This window comes from Melospiza georgiana, chromosome 7, assembly GCF_028018845.1.
Source record: "Melospiza georgiana isolate bMelGeo1 chromosome 7, bMelGeo1.pri, whole genome shotgun sequence".
Taxonomy (NCBI): domain Eukaryota; kingdom Metazoa; phylum Chordata; class Aves; order Passeriformes; family Passerellidae; genus Melospiza; species Melospiza georgiana.
Window position 1 is genome coordinate 31,214,214 of NC_080436.1, and position 15,763 is coordinate 31,229,976.

The 15,763-nt window shown below is 46.7% G+C and overlaps 1 protein-coding gene across 9 annotated transcripts in view; it reads left to right on the forward strand.

Annotated features, from left to right (window-relative positions):
- The window catches only part of KALRN (kalirin RhoGEF kinase), a 462,312-nt gene that overhangs the window by 384,806 nt on the left and 61,743 nt on the right, over positions 1 to 15,763 (forward strand). The window contains exon 36 of one of the 9 annotated variants that reach the window (XM_058028580.1): positions 14,062 to 15,428. The exons of 7 other annotated variants lie outside the window; for them this stretch is intronic. In XM_058028580.1, coding sequence (XP_057884563.1) covers positions 14,062 to 14,078 — 17 coding nt within the window. In that variant the 3' untranslated portion in view covers positions 14,079 to 15,428. Of the gene's footprint in view, positions 1 to 3,087; positions 3,317 to 14,061; positions 15,429 to 15,763 lie in introns of those variants that run through there. One more of the 9 variants, XM_058028581.1, reaches the window with a different exon arrangement.

The following is a 15,763-nucleotide window of genomic DNA, read 5'->3' on the forward strand; positions in this document are numbered from 1 at the left end:
GATATTTAAGTTAGATGTTGGTAAGAAATTCTTTGCTGTGATGGTGGTGAGGCATGGGAACATTGCCTGGCGACATTGTGGCTGCCAAGTGTTCAAGGCCAGGTTGGATGGGACTTTGAGCAACCTGATCAAGTGTAAGGTGCCCCTCCCTATGGCAGCAAAGTTGAAATAAGATGACCTTTAAGGTCCCTTCCAACCCAAACCATTCTATGACTCTATTCTTTCACTCAGGCATAGGTTAGAGCAGGGGCAGGGATCTTTCCTTACTCAGGTGACATACTGATAATTCATTCACCACAGTCACACATAGATTCATCCTGCCCAATAATCTTCTAGTCCCAGACAAGCAGCTCTTTGCCCTTCACCTCAGGCAAGTGGGCTGTACAGATTTCCATCCCCCACACGATGTCTGCAATATTTCTACTTCCCAAAGGCTGAATTCCCTACTTGAAGCTAAAGAATCAGTGCAGTTGGCAGCACAGTGCCAATTTGCTGCTGCTGACAGATGTTTTTCCCAGCTAGGGCTGGAGCTGAACTAGACTGCCCACAGCATGTCTCCTCCTCTTCTTTATAGGAGCTAATTGATATGGTGTGGTTATTAGGAAAATTGCTTTCAGCCTTGTTTTGTGAAATATTTATTCCATGTATCATTCATCAGTGAGTTTGTGTGGATGTTCGTGTTTCTAAAGAGCAACTTTATACAGATAATCTTCACAACACTGCTGGAGCTGTAGACTGGGGAGGGGCAGAGCTTGCTTCCTCCCACAATAATTACTTCAATTCTGTTTTAATTAGGGAAGGAGGTTTTTTAAAGACCTGAAATTGCACCTTAATTATGTTTTAAAGTTTGGCTGCAATTACAAGAGCTGCAACCTTGCTTCCCAACCCTTCTCACAGTCTCAGACTCCATGTCCGTGGTTTAGTGAAGTTCATAACTTAGCAGGGTTATTGTGGTGTCTCTGCTGGCACACTCTCCATGTTTTTCCACCACCCTGGCTCTCAGCTGATGGCTCTGATCAGCCCAGTTCCCCCCTGGCTCCCCAAGCTCCCCCCAGCATGCCAGGCTCACACAGAATCACAGAACACGCTGAGCTGGAAGAGATCCACACGGCTCCTTAGGGTACTCTTCCAGGAGTTATGGGAATTTAGAGGTGGAATGCTAGAGGTGAACAGCTTAGGCTGTTTCTTGGTTTCTTAAATGTGAAGAGTGTTAAAGGTTTTCTTAAGGTCATTTTTAAAACCAACCAAGAGCTGGGATCTGGCAAACCAGGCTCTGTGTACGGCCTGCTCCTGCCTCAGGTGCTGTATTGCAGGTCTGGGCAGATGCCACATGAGCAGGGAAATGCCAGTGAAGCCCTTACCCCTCTTCTGTTTGCACCAAGCAGGCTGGGATCAGGTGGGGGCAGCCAGCCCATGGGGCAAGAGCCCATGTTGTGCAAGGGGGGGTTAGAAAAGAGAGATGCAGCTGAAAGTAGAAAGCAGAGAAGTGAGGAGCTGCCTGCTCAGAAGAGGCCTGCTGCAAGTTTCCTGAATCACCCAGAGGATCTGAGTTGAGCTGCTGCCTGGAGAGCCATGGCAGGCACTAACACAGAAAGAAGAGGTGCAGAAGGTGAGGGTGTCCCAGCTGGTTCCCAGCCCACCTTTTCCTTCTCTGGCTGCAGCTGTGGTTTCTGCTTCATGCGTGACATATTATCTCCCCACTACAGGCACAAGAGCCCTGAGTGCACCCTCGAGACATTCCCTTGCAGCTCCCAGATAGGCAAAGACCCAAGTCAAAGAAAGACACAACACACACCAAATGGGAAACGGTTACAGAGCCCTTTGTTCTCGTGTACTGAAAACACCTTGGTGCTCAAGGGCATTGGCAAGAAAATGTGCATGCTTCAGGCGTGTGACGAGGTTGTCAGTCCTTCCAGTGTGGCTGTAGTCAAAGAACAGTTCCTGCAGAGCAGCCAGAAGCGAAGCAGGAAGGTTTCATATTTGTCAGCGTGGTGGAGGGAGTTTCTCAGTTTCTCCTCTGTCGCTCTCCTGGCGCCAGGTACTGGGATCTTCCTGCCAGGAGTCCTTGGGGTCTGCACGATCCCACCCAAAGGTCCCATGGAATTACTGAGTGCAGGTCTGCCCCCGGATAAGAGCACCCTGAGGTGGGTTTGCGAGCACTCTGCCATGGCTCCAACCTTCTCTTCCTGTCCAGAAATGGCCTTTGCTCCCCTGGGAATGGCACTTACGCCAAAGCCATTGCCAAAAGCCTTAGGCCAGATCAGCAGCACAGTAGAGCTGTGCCTGCTCGGGCTGAAGCCCTGGCACACAGTGGCACAGAGCATGGCACATCTCCCCTCTGCTCATCCCTCTCAAAGCTGTGTCTGCCTGGGAGAAGGAGCTTGTTGGGTTTGTTCAGCTTTTGATGCAAGAGTGCAAAACTATGATGCTGTTGCTCTGGAATCCTGCCCGACCTCTCCTACCAGCTGCCTCCAGCAAGGTTCGGGATGTTTTTGGCACCTCCAATTTTCTGTGCTTTAGGTGGGAAATCCTAACACAACAGGCTGGCACCTTCCAAAGCAAGCTGTGTCTCTGATCTCGGGTGTCTCGGTCCGTGTGTCAGAAGGGGAGGCATTATTCCCTCCGCAGTGCTTCGGGCAGCTCTGCTGCTGCAGGAAGCAGGCAGAACCCTTGGGATCACCGCCGGCTGGGCAGTATTTTCAGCCAGTTGTAAAGAGTTTTAGCTGTCAGATGCTTAAGTTAAGGAATGGCACTGGGGGCGGGGAGGGAAGCCAAGAACATTGTGAAGTTTAAAAAAACCCCACGGCAATACAAGTTTTGCCTTTTAAAGCCTTTGGTGGAACCCCCCATCCGCAACGTATCAGAGCTTTAGCAAACTTCCTCCGGGGCACTTTTTATTTCTCGCTCCCCATCTCGGATACCGCAGTTCTGCATTTCTCCCTCCCCAAAACTCTTTTTGTTTCCCTTCCAAGCGGCGGCGGATCGCGGTGCGGCCGCAGCCCCCCGGCCCTCCCCGGCCGCGCTCCGCCCCCGCCGCAGGCGCCGCCCCCGAGCAGCGCCCGGCCCGGGGGAGCGCGGTGCCGCGGCCGGCGGCTCTGCCGCGCTGCTCCTGCCCGCACGCAGCTCTCTGCCTTCTGGCTCTGTAGAGCCTTTTTTTTATTGTTAGTGCTATTTGTTTCGTTGTTTTTCGCGAGCGGGCCGGTGGCTCCTTGCCATGAGCAGCCCGAAGGCAGCATGAAAGCGGGCAGGCGCGGCTATCCCGCCCGCTCCGGTGTAGGATTGCTCCTGGCGAAGTGCTGCTGCTGCTCCTGCACAGGTCGGTGGGGCCCGCGTGTGGGGAGCGAGCCTGGCCCGGGGGGCTGCGGGGCTCGGGGGCTCAGCGGGGTCCTCGGCAGGGCAGCGTCCCTCCGGGGACAGCGGGGGACAGCGGTGTCCCCGGGCCCGGGCACAGAGAGGGACAGCGGGGGACAGCGGTGCTCCCGGCCTCAGGGACAGCGAGGGACAGCGGTGCCCCCCGCCCGGGCACAGAGGGACAGCGGTGCCCCCGGCCTCGGGCACAGAGGGACAGCGGTGCCCCCGGCCCGGGCACAGAGAGGGACAGCGGGGGACAGCGGTGCCCCCCGCCCGGGCACAGAGGGACAGCGGTGCTCCCGGCCTGAGGGACAGCGGTGCCCCCGGCCCGGGCACAGAGGGACAGCGGTGCCCCCGGCCCGGGCAGAGAGGGACAGCGGTGCCCTCGGCCCGGGCACAGAGGGATAGCGGGGGACAGCGGTGCCCCCGGCCTCGGGCACAGAGGGACAGCGGTGCCCCCGGCCCGGGCACAGAGGGACAGCGGTGCCCCCGGCCCGGGCACAGAGGGACAGCGGTGCCCTGGCCTCAGGGACAGCGGCGGGTGAGCCTAACGGGCACCGAGAGCGAGAGGGCAGGAACTGATACAGTTTTACACTATATATATATATATATATATATATAGTTTTACAGTATAGTTGTACATTTTAGCATTGCTCGTAGAAAACTCTCTGCGACTCTAGGGTCAGTAGGGCGGGGAGAAATATTTGCTTAAATTATTTTTTTTTCCTCCCTTTTCCTTTCTGGTCTTTCTTGGGCTCCAGTACGAGCAAAATGCTTTGAGAACATCTGTTTCTCACAGTTCACAAATCTCTGAATGGTGATGGGGGAAGGTCTGGGGAAGCTGGCTGAGCTGAAATGCTGAGAGAGATGTGGGAAAGCCAGGGCAGCTGGAGTGCCTTGTAAAAATAAAATCAAAATCTGGCTTTTATGTGGAGCAGCACAGCTCAGAAGCATTGACTGAAGGTCTCTCAGCCTGCAGTCTTTATGCTGTGATATGGCTCTTGGACTTGTTCTGGATAATGTGAGGTTTTTCAAAGATCTACTTGTGGTATCTCGATGTTTCCTGTTCTCTGAATGGCCAAGGAAAATATCTTGAACAAAACTTGGCTTTTGTTTTGTGCCTTTTTTTTTAATAACTAAAGCTTTCACATGCAGTCTTTTGGTAACTCTGGAACCCAAATAAAGAGCAGATAAAGATGACATTGAGGACGGGTGGACCTGCTGGTTTCTTGAGGCACACATTTGCAGTGCAGGAGTTCTCTTTTCCCAGTTACTGAATTAGTCACACTTGTGTGGTGACAGCAGCAAACTAGTTGGTGATGGAGTTTGCCACTACTTCTAAGATGTGATCTCTTTTAGCCGGGGAGAACTCACGACTCGCAACCTCACGGCAAGGAAGTGATTCTTGAGGTCAGTGCACAGCACCCCGCTGTTTTGCAGCCTTTAAGAAGGAACATGCAATCTGGTTTAGGGGTAGGGCTGCCTGCAGAAAGCTCGTGGTACTAAACCAGTGGGAAAGCCAAGTCCCTTGGACAGCCCCTGCTTTAATGTGTTGGCCCATGCAGCAGGCTGGAGCAGTATTCAAGCTCTCTGACAGAGCTCTGGTCTTGAAAATGTTGATTCTAAGGGATTAAAATCTCCCTGCTGCCTGTCCTGCCTACAGAGGTCTGTAGAAGGGGGAAGGGGAAACAGCTGGCTCTTCTCTCTCCAGTTGAAATGTTAACTGTGTTTGCAGTTCTACTTTACTGGGTTGGTAACAAAAGGTGTTTTGTGATACAGATTGATTTACTTCTTTCTTATCCTTGGTTGTAAACTTCAGGCAAAAAGTTCTAAAAGGCTGTCTGTTGTGCTGTGTTTATTATAGAAAACCAGAGATGGTGGAAATACTCCCTGAATTTAAGCAAGTACCAAACCTGACATTTGAGAAGGGATTCAGGTGCCCCAGATTACAGCATCAGTGTGCCTTTGTTGGCAGCTTCTCCCACTGAGCTTGGAGATGTTTTCATGTGGCAACCAGAGCTTTGAAGCTCTAACTTCGTGTATTCTGTGTTGTCAGTGATCACCTGGGGGCACACTGTTCATCCGAGGGCTCCTCACTGATCTCAGTCTTGCAGTGCAAATAGGTGAATGTAGTTTGTATTAAAGATGGGTGTGAAGCATCTCAGAGCTGTTCTCAGTGCTGCCCCGTAGGTGACCTTACCTTTTTCTTTGGAAATTTGACTCTGCCTTTTCCTGGTGCCAGTGCCTGATGTATCTTGATCTTTTGCAGCAGATCAGTAGGTTTTGGTGTGTGAGTAAGAACTGTCCAGTGAGAGAAATAGGGAAGATGAGCCTGCATTCTGTGTCAAACACAGGTTTTGTGCTCAAATAGTTGGTATGAGCTGCATCATTGCTTTCCATGGAGCTTGGAAGTGATGTGGATGCTTGAGCTCCTAAATAGCAGCAATAATGCAGAGCTGAAAAAAACCCAAGCCCAAGGTCCCCTGTGTATCATGAAATACGTAAGTTTTGTGTAACTGGGCATTTCTCTGAAGGATTTTGACAGATGACTCAAACTCTTTTGCATTAGTATTCCACTGTCTATTGCAGCAGTAGAGATGCTGCTTGTTTCTTGTTTTGCTGCTTGTTTTTGCTTGTTTCTCTTGGTGAGTTTCTGATGTTGTTGGCTTTGCCCATCTACAGAGCTGTTGGGATCCATCCAGAGCAAGCCAGTGACAATAGCATTTGCAGTTTTGCTCTTACTCTGATAGTCGCCTGCAGGAACTAAATAAGGAGTACTTCTCTGTTCTGCAGTATAGAGAGATATGAATCCTAATATAGGAGTGCCTCCCAGCCAGAGTTTGTCACTTGCTTTCAGCCATAAAAAGGGGTAAGTGAGGAGCAGCACACTTGCATAGCCTTTGGGACAGTGGCCTTACTAAGCCAAGAGTGTGCAAGCAAGGCTTTTTGCTGTATCTCCTAAATGCAGAAGTGCAAAGTGACCTAGTGTAACAGAATGCTTCTTAATGCTGCAAAACTGTCCCTGGTAAGAGGGTTCAAATTCTGATGGTCTTCTCATAGCTAGAAAGTCATTGAACTCTGCTTAGAAATCAGCCTAGGATTTGCAATTGAATATACTTTTTTTTTATGTGAGGTCTGTCTCCTCAGTTATCTGTGTGGTTCAGATTAGAAATTGTTTTAAAAGGGAAAAGAGGGGAAAAATAGATGGGAGGGATTCCCTCTTTGTGAAATGTCTTTTCCAAAGCAAATGGGTAGCTGCATGCCTTGGGTGTGAGAAGATCAAAACTTTGCTGTCTTTAAGCACAGAGCCAAGTCCAGTGTGTGAGTGCCATTCCTCTGCCCTACCTTCTGCACAGACTCTGGAGCTGATCAGTGAGTGGGAACATGGGCCTTGGAGACTAAATTCCAGGCTCTGATGCACAGGGAGCTGTAAAGATTACCAGTGTCTCAGATTTAACCTGGAAATTAAATTCTGTGTGCTGCCTTAAACCCAGGGCCTTATTTAGAGGACATTTTTTGCAGTAGTTCAGCTCATTCAATTCCAGCCCAAACTGGAGCATGCTGGGATCTCACTGCCCTAAGGGACACCAGGAGGGTGGAAAGCACAAACAAGGTGTAGGAAATGCTTTTCTTTGAGCACAAAGAGACAGAAGTTCCCATCTGCTGGACTTGAGCTGGCTGTGAGTGTACCAGGTACAGACAAAGAAAAGGGTCTGTGGTTAAAAGTAATCAATTTTAAGAGTAACTTTGGAGTTCAGATGGGTAACATTTTGCTGCAGTGTGGCTTCAGGTAAGCAAATAGCTTTCTACTTGAGGGTAGCCAGAAACCGGGAGGATGGATTTAAAGGGATGGCTTTGATAAGTGTTGGCTTTGATAAAGAGCACATCCTCTCCCTCCTCCATCAGTTGCTCTTCTGAGCAGGCTGTTGGTTATATGCAAACTGCTGATTTCAGAACAAAAGAAAGTCAAACCTTAAATCTCAGTGTGTTAAGCCTTTCAAGGGTTGAGTGGGTTTCTGTTTGTGCTAAGCTCCTAGTAAAGTTCTTATTTTGAATTCCCTGTCCCTCCAGCTGGTCTTATCTCCTACACTTTCAGTCTTCTTTCTGCAATTTTCTGGTTTACTGTCTTCCTTTCCTTCCTTTCCTTCCTTTCCTTCCTTTCCTTCCTTTCCTTCCTTTCCTTCCTTCCCTTCCTTCCCTTCCTTCCCTTCCTTCCCTTCCTTCCCTTCCTTCCCTTCCTTCCCTTCCTTCCCTTCCTTCCCTTCCTTCCTTTTCCTCTTCTTGCCTGAATCTTTGGTTTGTTACTGGATCTTTGCTGTAAGATGAACAAAGAAAGCTTGTCCTGACAGAGTGGTGATGACTTCTGTGCAGTGAAGGGGGCTCAGCCAGCCACCCTGGTACATCTTTCCTAGCTAGGCAGAAACAGAGCCTTAACTGGAAGTTCAGAAAACCAGCATCATCACAAGGGCTGTCAACAGCACATTAATAAAAGTTATTTCTTCATTAGGTAAAAAGTGAGATCTGATGGTGCTTTTTATAGAAGGTGCTGACACTGTTACAGAGAGCTGCAGAGCTTTGCTAAGGGAACTGGTACCTTTGTGCTCAGTGGTAGCAAGAGAGTGATCTGCAGTATTATATTCAAGCCCATAACATTTCCTAATTTGAACATATTTTATTTAGTGCTTCAGGCTGAGCCCTGGTTGCACTGTGTAAAGCATAATGGAATGCATGGCCAAAGCAGCTCTGTCAAAATTGAGGCAGAGGAGAAAACAATAGTAAAATAAAGGGTGTCAACCAAAGCTTGCTTAGCTTCCTGGTCCTCCTTGAATGAGAAATATGAGGAAACTCTTAGGTTTCCCAAATAAACTCCTTGGGTGATGTCCATCTGTTGCTCATTAGTTGTATCTCAGCAAAGTTAAGAGGATCAAGTGTTCTGGTCCTCTGTAGGCAGTCTCCCTCCCTCTCATGCCAGAGTTGAGCTCTGCTCTTTGTCCTGGCAAATTCATGAGCAAATGGCTGTGGAGAGGTTTGCAAGAGTTGTTGTTATTTCCTTCCAGTTCTATTAAGAGAAAACTGGTTAGCCCATGACAGGAACATCTCTTCCAAATCCTGTGTTTTCCCACCTCTGCAGGCTGAGTCAGGAGTCAGAATAGGTCACAGCACAGAGTTATTGGAAGGGACAAAAGAGTTGATGAAAATGCTGCTCAGTTGAGCAAGCAGGATTAACGTGACAAGGTGAATACTGTTAGCAAAAAAAAAAAAAAAGAATCACTCTTTTTGTTGGTGTGAAACTGCTTTCTCACACCTGCTCTACACCTTCCTGACACACAGTTCTCCGTTAAGCATGTCCCAAAAGCGTGACTGACAGTCCCCATGCCAGTGTTCTGTGGTAAATATTCTGAACATCTTAGCATTTGTGTGGCAATGACACATGGGAGGAGTTCAGGAGAAGTTCTGGGACTGATGAGTAACCTCTGAGTTTGGACAGTCAGAGGAGAAGCAAGGCCACTGCTCCGCTGGCAGGCTGGGGTAACAGTGAGTTCCTTGTAGGATTACTTAGTGCTGTTAAATCTTACCTGTTTGCAGGAGGGCTTCTTGAGGGTAGGAACCTTGTTCACAGATACAGCAGGTCACCTTTTCAGTGGGTCTGTATTACTGTCAAAAATAAACTGTCCAAGAGCACAGAATGTTCGAGCTTTTCAGAAGTGCTGGTTGCTGCACTGTGCTCACTGCTCTCTGCCACCAGCCACTTTCTGTAAATCGAATGTTTATCATGTCAGTGCCAGTGCTGGGATGCTTTAGCAACTTTCTCTCAGTTTCCAAGATTCAAGCAATAACCTTGTTGTTATTTTCTCTCTTGAAAGTTACATGAATTGCTAGGCAGCTCTAACTCCTTATACGAGTGGCTCCTCAGCCTCTGGCTGCATGTCTCCCTGTTGTGACTGATCTTGCAGCCTCTCTACCTGTGGTTATATACAAGATGCAACAGAAGTGGTACAGAAAATACACTTTCAGATATTAATTCATGTGTGAAAAAGAGGTAGCAAGAGCTTCTGTGAACATCAGCTTCCAGTTACTGGTCTGGGTGTGAATACGTGGTGGGGATCCTTATTATTCAGATTGCTATGTTGTTTTCAACTTTTATAAATTTGTCCAGCTTTAAGGAAACGTGGGATTTGCTTTTATGCAGGCAAAGCTCCAAAACTTCCCCTTTACTCCAAGGAGTATATAAGAACCCACAAGGCTTTATTCATCTTGTCAAAAATCTGAAGAAAGGAGACTTTATTATTAGGAAAAGAGAACAGATAATTGTGAAAAATATAGCTTGGGTAACTCTCCCTGCTCAGTGTGAAGACGTGGGGTAATTAAACATGCTGTTTTCCTATAAAATAAGTGCCGGATAGATGTATTGTTCAGGAATTCAATGCACAGATGCTGGAATAAAATCTCTCCATTTTGAAGTGAAACAAAAAGGGCAGTTATTTCACATGACCCCAGAAGGATTTTGTCTGGGTTTTTTCCCAAACTGTTATGTTTCAGCACACACCTTGTTAAAACTTGTGTGTGTATTAGGAAAACTAATCTATCATTTCAAACATAAAACCTCCCAAATTTCCAAAGTTTTCATTCTAAAAATAGCATCAAGATACTTCTCAAGAACACCAGAGCACTGTTACATTTCAGTCTAATTCTTGTCTGTTAACAGGCTTTATGAAAGCATTTTCATATTTGGCAAAAGTTGCAATTTCTTTTCAAAAGAGAGGAATTGGTTGGGCAGTTAGTGATTACAGCAGGGATCTACAGATCCTGTGGTTTTCATTTCAGTAAGGAAATCCAATTTTCTGCCAGTTTAGCCACTGCATCAGTTGCTATTGCAGAAGAGTTCAATTGCTAATATTGCATCACACAATTCTGTGTCATGTGAAGTTACTTTTTAATATAACTGTAGAAGCGCATCTGGATGTTTTATTGAAAAAGATGCATAGATCACAAGTAGGACTTCAGAATCATTAGAAAACAGTGAGATTATATCTTATGAGATAAGCTTGAAATCATCTCCCTTGACCATTCTTTGCTATTGGAAAACCACAAAACAAAAATTAATGTGTTTGCCCTTAGCTCCTGTTGTTTGATGTGGCTGCTTATCCTGAACCACAAACCAGTCCTTGAATTAAAGGTAGTCAATGCACCCTATTAGGTCTCCTGCTGAGTTTGACTTGCCTTGCATTCCCTCAGCCTCTGTCCTGGACCAGCCCCACAGTGCTCTCCTGAGCAGGCTGAGAACTTGGGAATCACACACATCACCTGGGCTCCCTTCATATAATTAGGGCAAAATATGAAAATGTCTCCAGTGAAGTTCTAATGAGATGAAAAATAGAACCTGCAAGCTAAATTTCAGCAGTTAATAACAGAACAGCCATAGGGGTTCTTCTCTTTGATGGGGAGAAACCCATTATATACACTTCAGTTTATATATTTGTCATTTATTTTTTTATAATGTAGCACACATAAGATTATGTTGCAGAAGGTTCTGACTGGATTTTTTTCTCTGACCTCCCAGTACTTCCCAATGGTTGTGGGTGCTCGTTTACTGTACAGAAACCGTGGCTGCTTCTGGGAAATGGAAAAAGTGTGTCTCAGGTTTTGTGTGTTGCCACATGATGAATCAGTAATTGCTATCCTGTTGCCCTTATTGCCCCCCAGTGCACTTGGTTGTCCCATGTGGTACAGCCATTGCAAGTCCTGGGACAGCTCAACAGCTTTGAAATCTTGGATCCCCTGCAAAATGATATTCCAGGCTGTGAAGTTCCATAAGGGAGTGAAGCCTGGGAGCCAGAGCTGCTGGGAGCCCATTAGCAAACGTCATCCTGAGGAACCAGTAGGTGGTTTCTTCTGGAGATTGTTATCTTTTGTATTGGAAGCAAGTTAAACATGGAAATTTAAAGTTGCTGTGTACAGGAAGGCACAAGTACAGTCTATGGTGTGAGCTTTGAGGAAAGGTCTCGTGTTCACTTGCAGAAGAAAACATTGAAGTAAACATTTGGGAAAGTGGTGGACCATGATAATAAGAGACTGGATTTAGTGACTGTGGAGGTGTCTCCATCATTTTCTGAGAATTTTTCCATGTTCATTTTTCACATGGAGGAAGCAGCTCAGAGCACAGAAGAAAGCTGGGAGTGGCACATCCCGTTATAGCTGAATCTTCTGAGGACACTTTTTCATGCAGTTGAGGCTTGCTGACAATTACAGCTACAGACTGTAGCACCCTCTTAGACTCTGTTGGGTGTTTTCCCCATCCCTTCAGAAGGAACATGCAGCTTTGGTGAGCAGAGGTTTCTCACATCCTCATGTGGTACAGCCATAGCCTCTCTGAAAGCACTTTACAGCTCAGTCAGCACTTAGAACCTTCCTTGAGGTCATGTAGGAAACCAGTGAGGAACTGAGCATCAGCTTATCAGCAGTTACAGCTTCCAGATTCACACTGACCAGTTGATTTCAGCCTCTTTGTGGGCCTGCGTGTCCTGGGGAGCACATCACGCACGTACCCCAGATCACCTCGTTCCAGGGTGCTGGCTCATTGTGGCCAGAGCCACAATCCTGCTCCTGCAATGTGTGTCTCTGCTCAGGGACTGCAGTCCTGAACCCACTCTGTCCATGCTGAGCTCCCCTGATGAACAAGGCTCCAGCTCTCTGCTGCCACAGGAGCCTGAGCCAAGGCAGGCCATGGGAAGCGTTGCACAACCGGTATAATTTCACCGCATGCTGAATAAATACACTTTGGAGGACTCTTTTGAAGAGATGTTGCTTAATTAATCCTGCAGGGGGTATAATATGTATATTTTTGAAATCCAGTTTTAGCATCGTGCAATTAGCTTTTATGGCCCAGGGATTCTGATTTAAGACATTCTTTAGTTACTAATGGTAATCTGTTTTAATTAGAAATGCAAATGTATTTTAGATCCAAATGTGTCTGAGTGGTACAATGTAAAATGATGATTCACAGTGAATACCATTGAAGTGCCTCAAGTCTGGTATTCTTTGTACCTTCTACAGTTTGAACTCTGAGGATCAACACAATGTTCAGACATCGCTCTCAGCTGAAGCGTGTGGAGGCTGAATAGATTTCTTTAGGAAATGAAATAAATATTAATCGACAGGGATTCTTTCTGGGATGGCAGAAGGAAAATTGTAGCTTTAGGCAAGAAGGAGTCAAATGCTTTGAATGTTGGCAGTAACTTCATCTCCTCATTAGCAGAGCACAGCTCCTGCCAGGGTGCAGGTGCTGAGCAGAGGGCAGCATCTTAGCTGACTTTGTCTTAGTATCAGAGAAATTACCCAGGCTTGAGCGTTCCAGGCTGCTCATGGCAGGGCAGTAGCTGCTCAGAGCTGTGTTGCTGTAAAATTTGATCTGGCAGTGTGGCTAAGACAAGCCTACAGCAAGGCAAGCTCCAGGCAAACATTGAAAGCCTGATGTTTGCTGAATATTCCCTGCAGTCACTTGTCCTGGAGATACTAAACTGTCAGGCAGGTAATGTCTGTGATCAGACATCTTAAAATGCACTAACAGGTCACCTGTATTCGACAAAGCCTTTGTAGAATCAAAGAGCCTCTGCTACTAATCCTTGCTGTTGTGTTTAAGGGTTTCTTTTTCCTGCTTCCTTTGAAAGATGGAGCCAAAAGAAAGTAACCACCCAGCAATAGCGAAGATGGCTTTTGTAATGAAAGTTTATTAGACATGTTGCTTGGTAGAGCATTTTTACAGCTGTTTGTGATGAAATTCAGTGATGCAGAAGGGAATGAAGCACTTTATGCAGGGCACCTCTCCACATCTCTGCAAAGCTGGATTAGTTGTTTTTTTTCCATAAGAAGGCTGTTGGTAAGGAGCAATGATGTAAGCACCATAAAAGCTGTGGGTGGCTCTGTGTGGCCCTTCAGAAGTCACAATCAATCAGTTCCTTAGGACTAGCCTCACTGGGAAGGCTGGCGTCTGGGTCAAGGCACCGGCACAGCTTCAGAGGGCTGAGACCTCGGCAGGGTGCTGCAGGGAGCCAGCTCTCCTGTTCCCATGTAGCAGATGCTCTCTGAGACTTCAAGTTCCTGTCCATCTTCCTTGCTGACGCAGATAGAGTGTAGTGGTGACTTTGTCACCTGAAATTTGATAAACTTGTTGACTGGCATCACAGGGAAGCTTCCTCACAGAGCTGCTCCCTGCCGAGCTGTCAAACGCAAAACCAAGACGCAGATTGTGTGAGCCTGTTATATGGGACAGCGAGTGGTGTTCTGGTTTTGCTACTTAAGCTGAATGAATTAAAGCTTCCCACAAGCCTGACTGATAGTCTTGAGTGTGCAGTTAAAAGTCTCCGAGCTGCTTAGCCATCTCCCTGTGCTGTGTTCAAAGAGCAAAGTGTCACAAGCACCAGCAGTTCTTCTCTGTGTGTTTTATTTCCAAACCGCTGTTTGCATTGACTTCATTCATTCCTTCTTTTAATTCATCCCAATCAGTACCTTTGCTGTGAGCTTGTATTTCCTGCTGGCATTTCTGGAGGACGAGGGCGTGGAGGAAGCTGCTTTGGGACCAGCCCTGGAGGCTGCAGCTGCAGTGTGTCTGTTGTCAAACACCCCAACCTCGTTGTTCTTGGTGGTTTCGTGGTGTCCGCTCCTGCCCTGCGCCACTTGCAACTTATCCTTATTCCCTTCTTTTCTTTTCAGGGGCTGTCAGAGCCTGAATAATTTAAGAGTGAACAAATGAGAGACGTTCATGGAGGACTCTGTTCTTACCTAGGCACAAATTGACAAGCTTGTAGATTGCCTTGGGTTTCCACTGCACCTACCACAACTTTACTAAGAGAAAAGTCCCCTTTCCTATACATCTGTGTCACTCTTGCTTAGTAAAGTTATTCAAGATCAGCGCCTTTGGAATTGGTTGGTAAATGGACAAAGACTTTCTCTTTGCCCGGAGCTCCTCACAGCCTCCAAGTACCAAAGAGAACTCCACAGCACTAGAAAGCAAGAGGCAGCTGCTGAATGTTGGAAGCTACTGCATTTGGCAAAAGAAGCTGATGCAAAGATGCACACAGTTGTGTTTGTTTGTTCTGCTTGTTTTCAGTGCTTTCCGAGCCCTCTGTGTGCCTGGAAAGTTTAATAACCAATCCCTTCTTTCTCAACATGCAGTTTTTCTTCCTATCCCAAAAAGCTTTGGGTTCCGTTCTTGCTTTTTTAATTTTTTTTCCAATTCCAAGTTTGTCACTGATACTCTTCTGTTGTTTCCATGGAGAATTGTTTGGGTACGTAGCCACAGCTTCCTTTGAGATAGGGAGGCCTAAATATGATACTCAAACATCATTGTCTTCTCTCCCCCCATTTAACAGAGTGGTCCACCTTTCACAGAGGTTGCTGACTTCAAGTATAAGGCAGAGTTGACCTTAGCAATGATGTCATTTAACTGAGAAATTACTTCAAAATTCTTACAGTAGCTCAATTTGGAAGCTGCTGAATGAAGCTGACCCTTGACACTTGACAAAAGAATAAGGCTTGTGTTTTACTAACAGCTGCTTGGAAACCATGTGTAATAAAGTTTGTTTTTGTGCCCAACATCCAGGATAAAAGATGGCATTTGCTGACTCTGGTACCCTTACGCTCCCAGAAGAGCAGAACTGCTTTGATCCAAGTTTAAAAGTCTGCTTCTATGTGGGTGTCTAAGCATTTCACAGTTCCTTATGCTAAAAGTAACAGTGTACTTGCAAAGGCCAGCAAATGCTGCTCTCGTTCAGCTTCAAACACATTACATTTTCCTCCTTGTCATCCCATATAGCTTTTCGTAAAGTTTCAGGGTTAAAACTTTTTTTATGGAACATGCAAAAATCTCCCATGAAAATATATCAAGGGGGATTTTTGCTTTGTGTTTGGGGCTTTGTTATTTTTGCTGCTAGCGACACTTATTCTGGAAACTTCAGGGTTGGAGATGATTTTATTTTTGTCACAGAATGAGGACAGTGTAAATACAAAATGTAAAATAGAACCGAGAGAAGTGCTTCAACAAGTTGTTTCACTACATTGAAATAAATGTTGATTTGTTCAAAAAAAAAAAAAAAGCATGCCCTTTCTGGATCTTGTTAGTCTTGACTTTTTATTTCCTCTCTTTGCTGAAGAAATGCGTGCCTCTTGACTTCAGCAATGTGCTCAGCCAGCTGTGAGGCATTACAGGAAGGCTGCTCCGATGTGCACTCCCAGCAGATGTGTGGGACTTGCTGTCACTGTGCTCAGGGCTGGCCTGGGTCCTGTGCTGGGCACAAACTCGAGGCAGGGGATTGGGTGAATGAAATCAAGTGCACGCAGATGCTGCATCTGGCCTCCAACTCTGCTGTGTGGAGCAACTGCTCTATTTCTGAGCTTTCCCACACCTTTTTGTGCA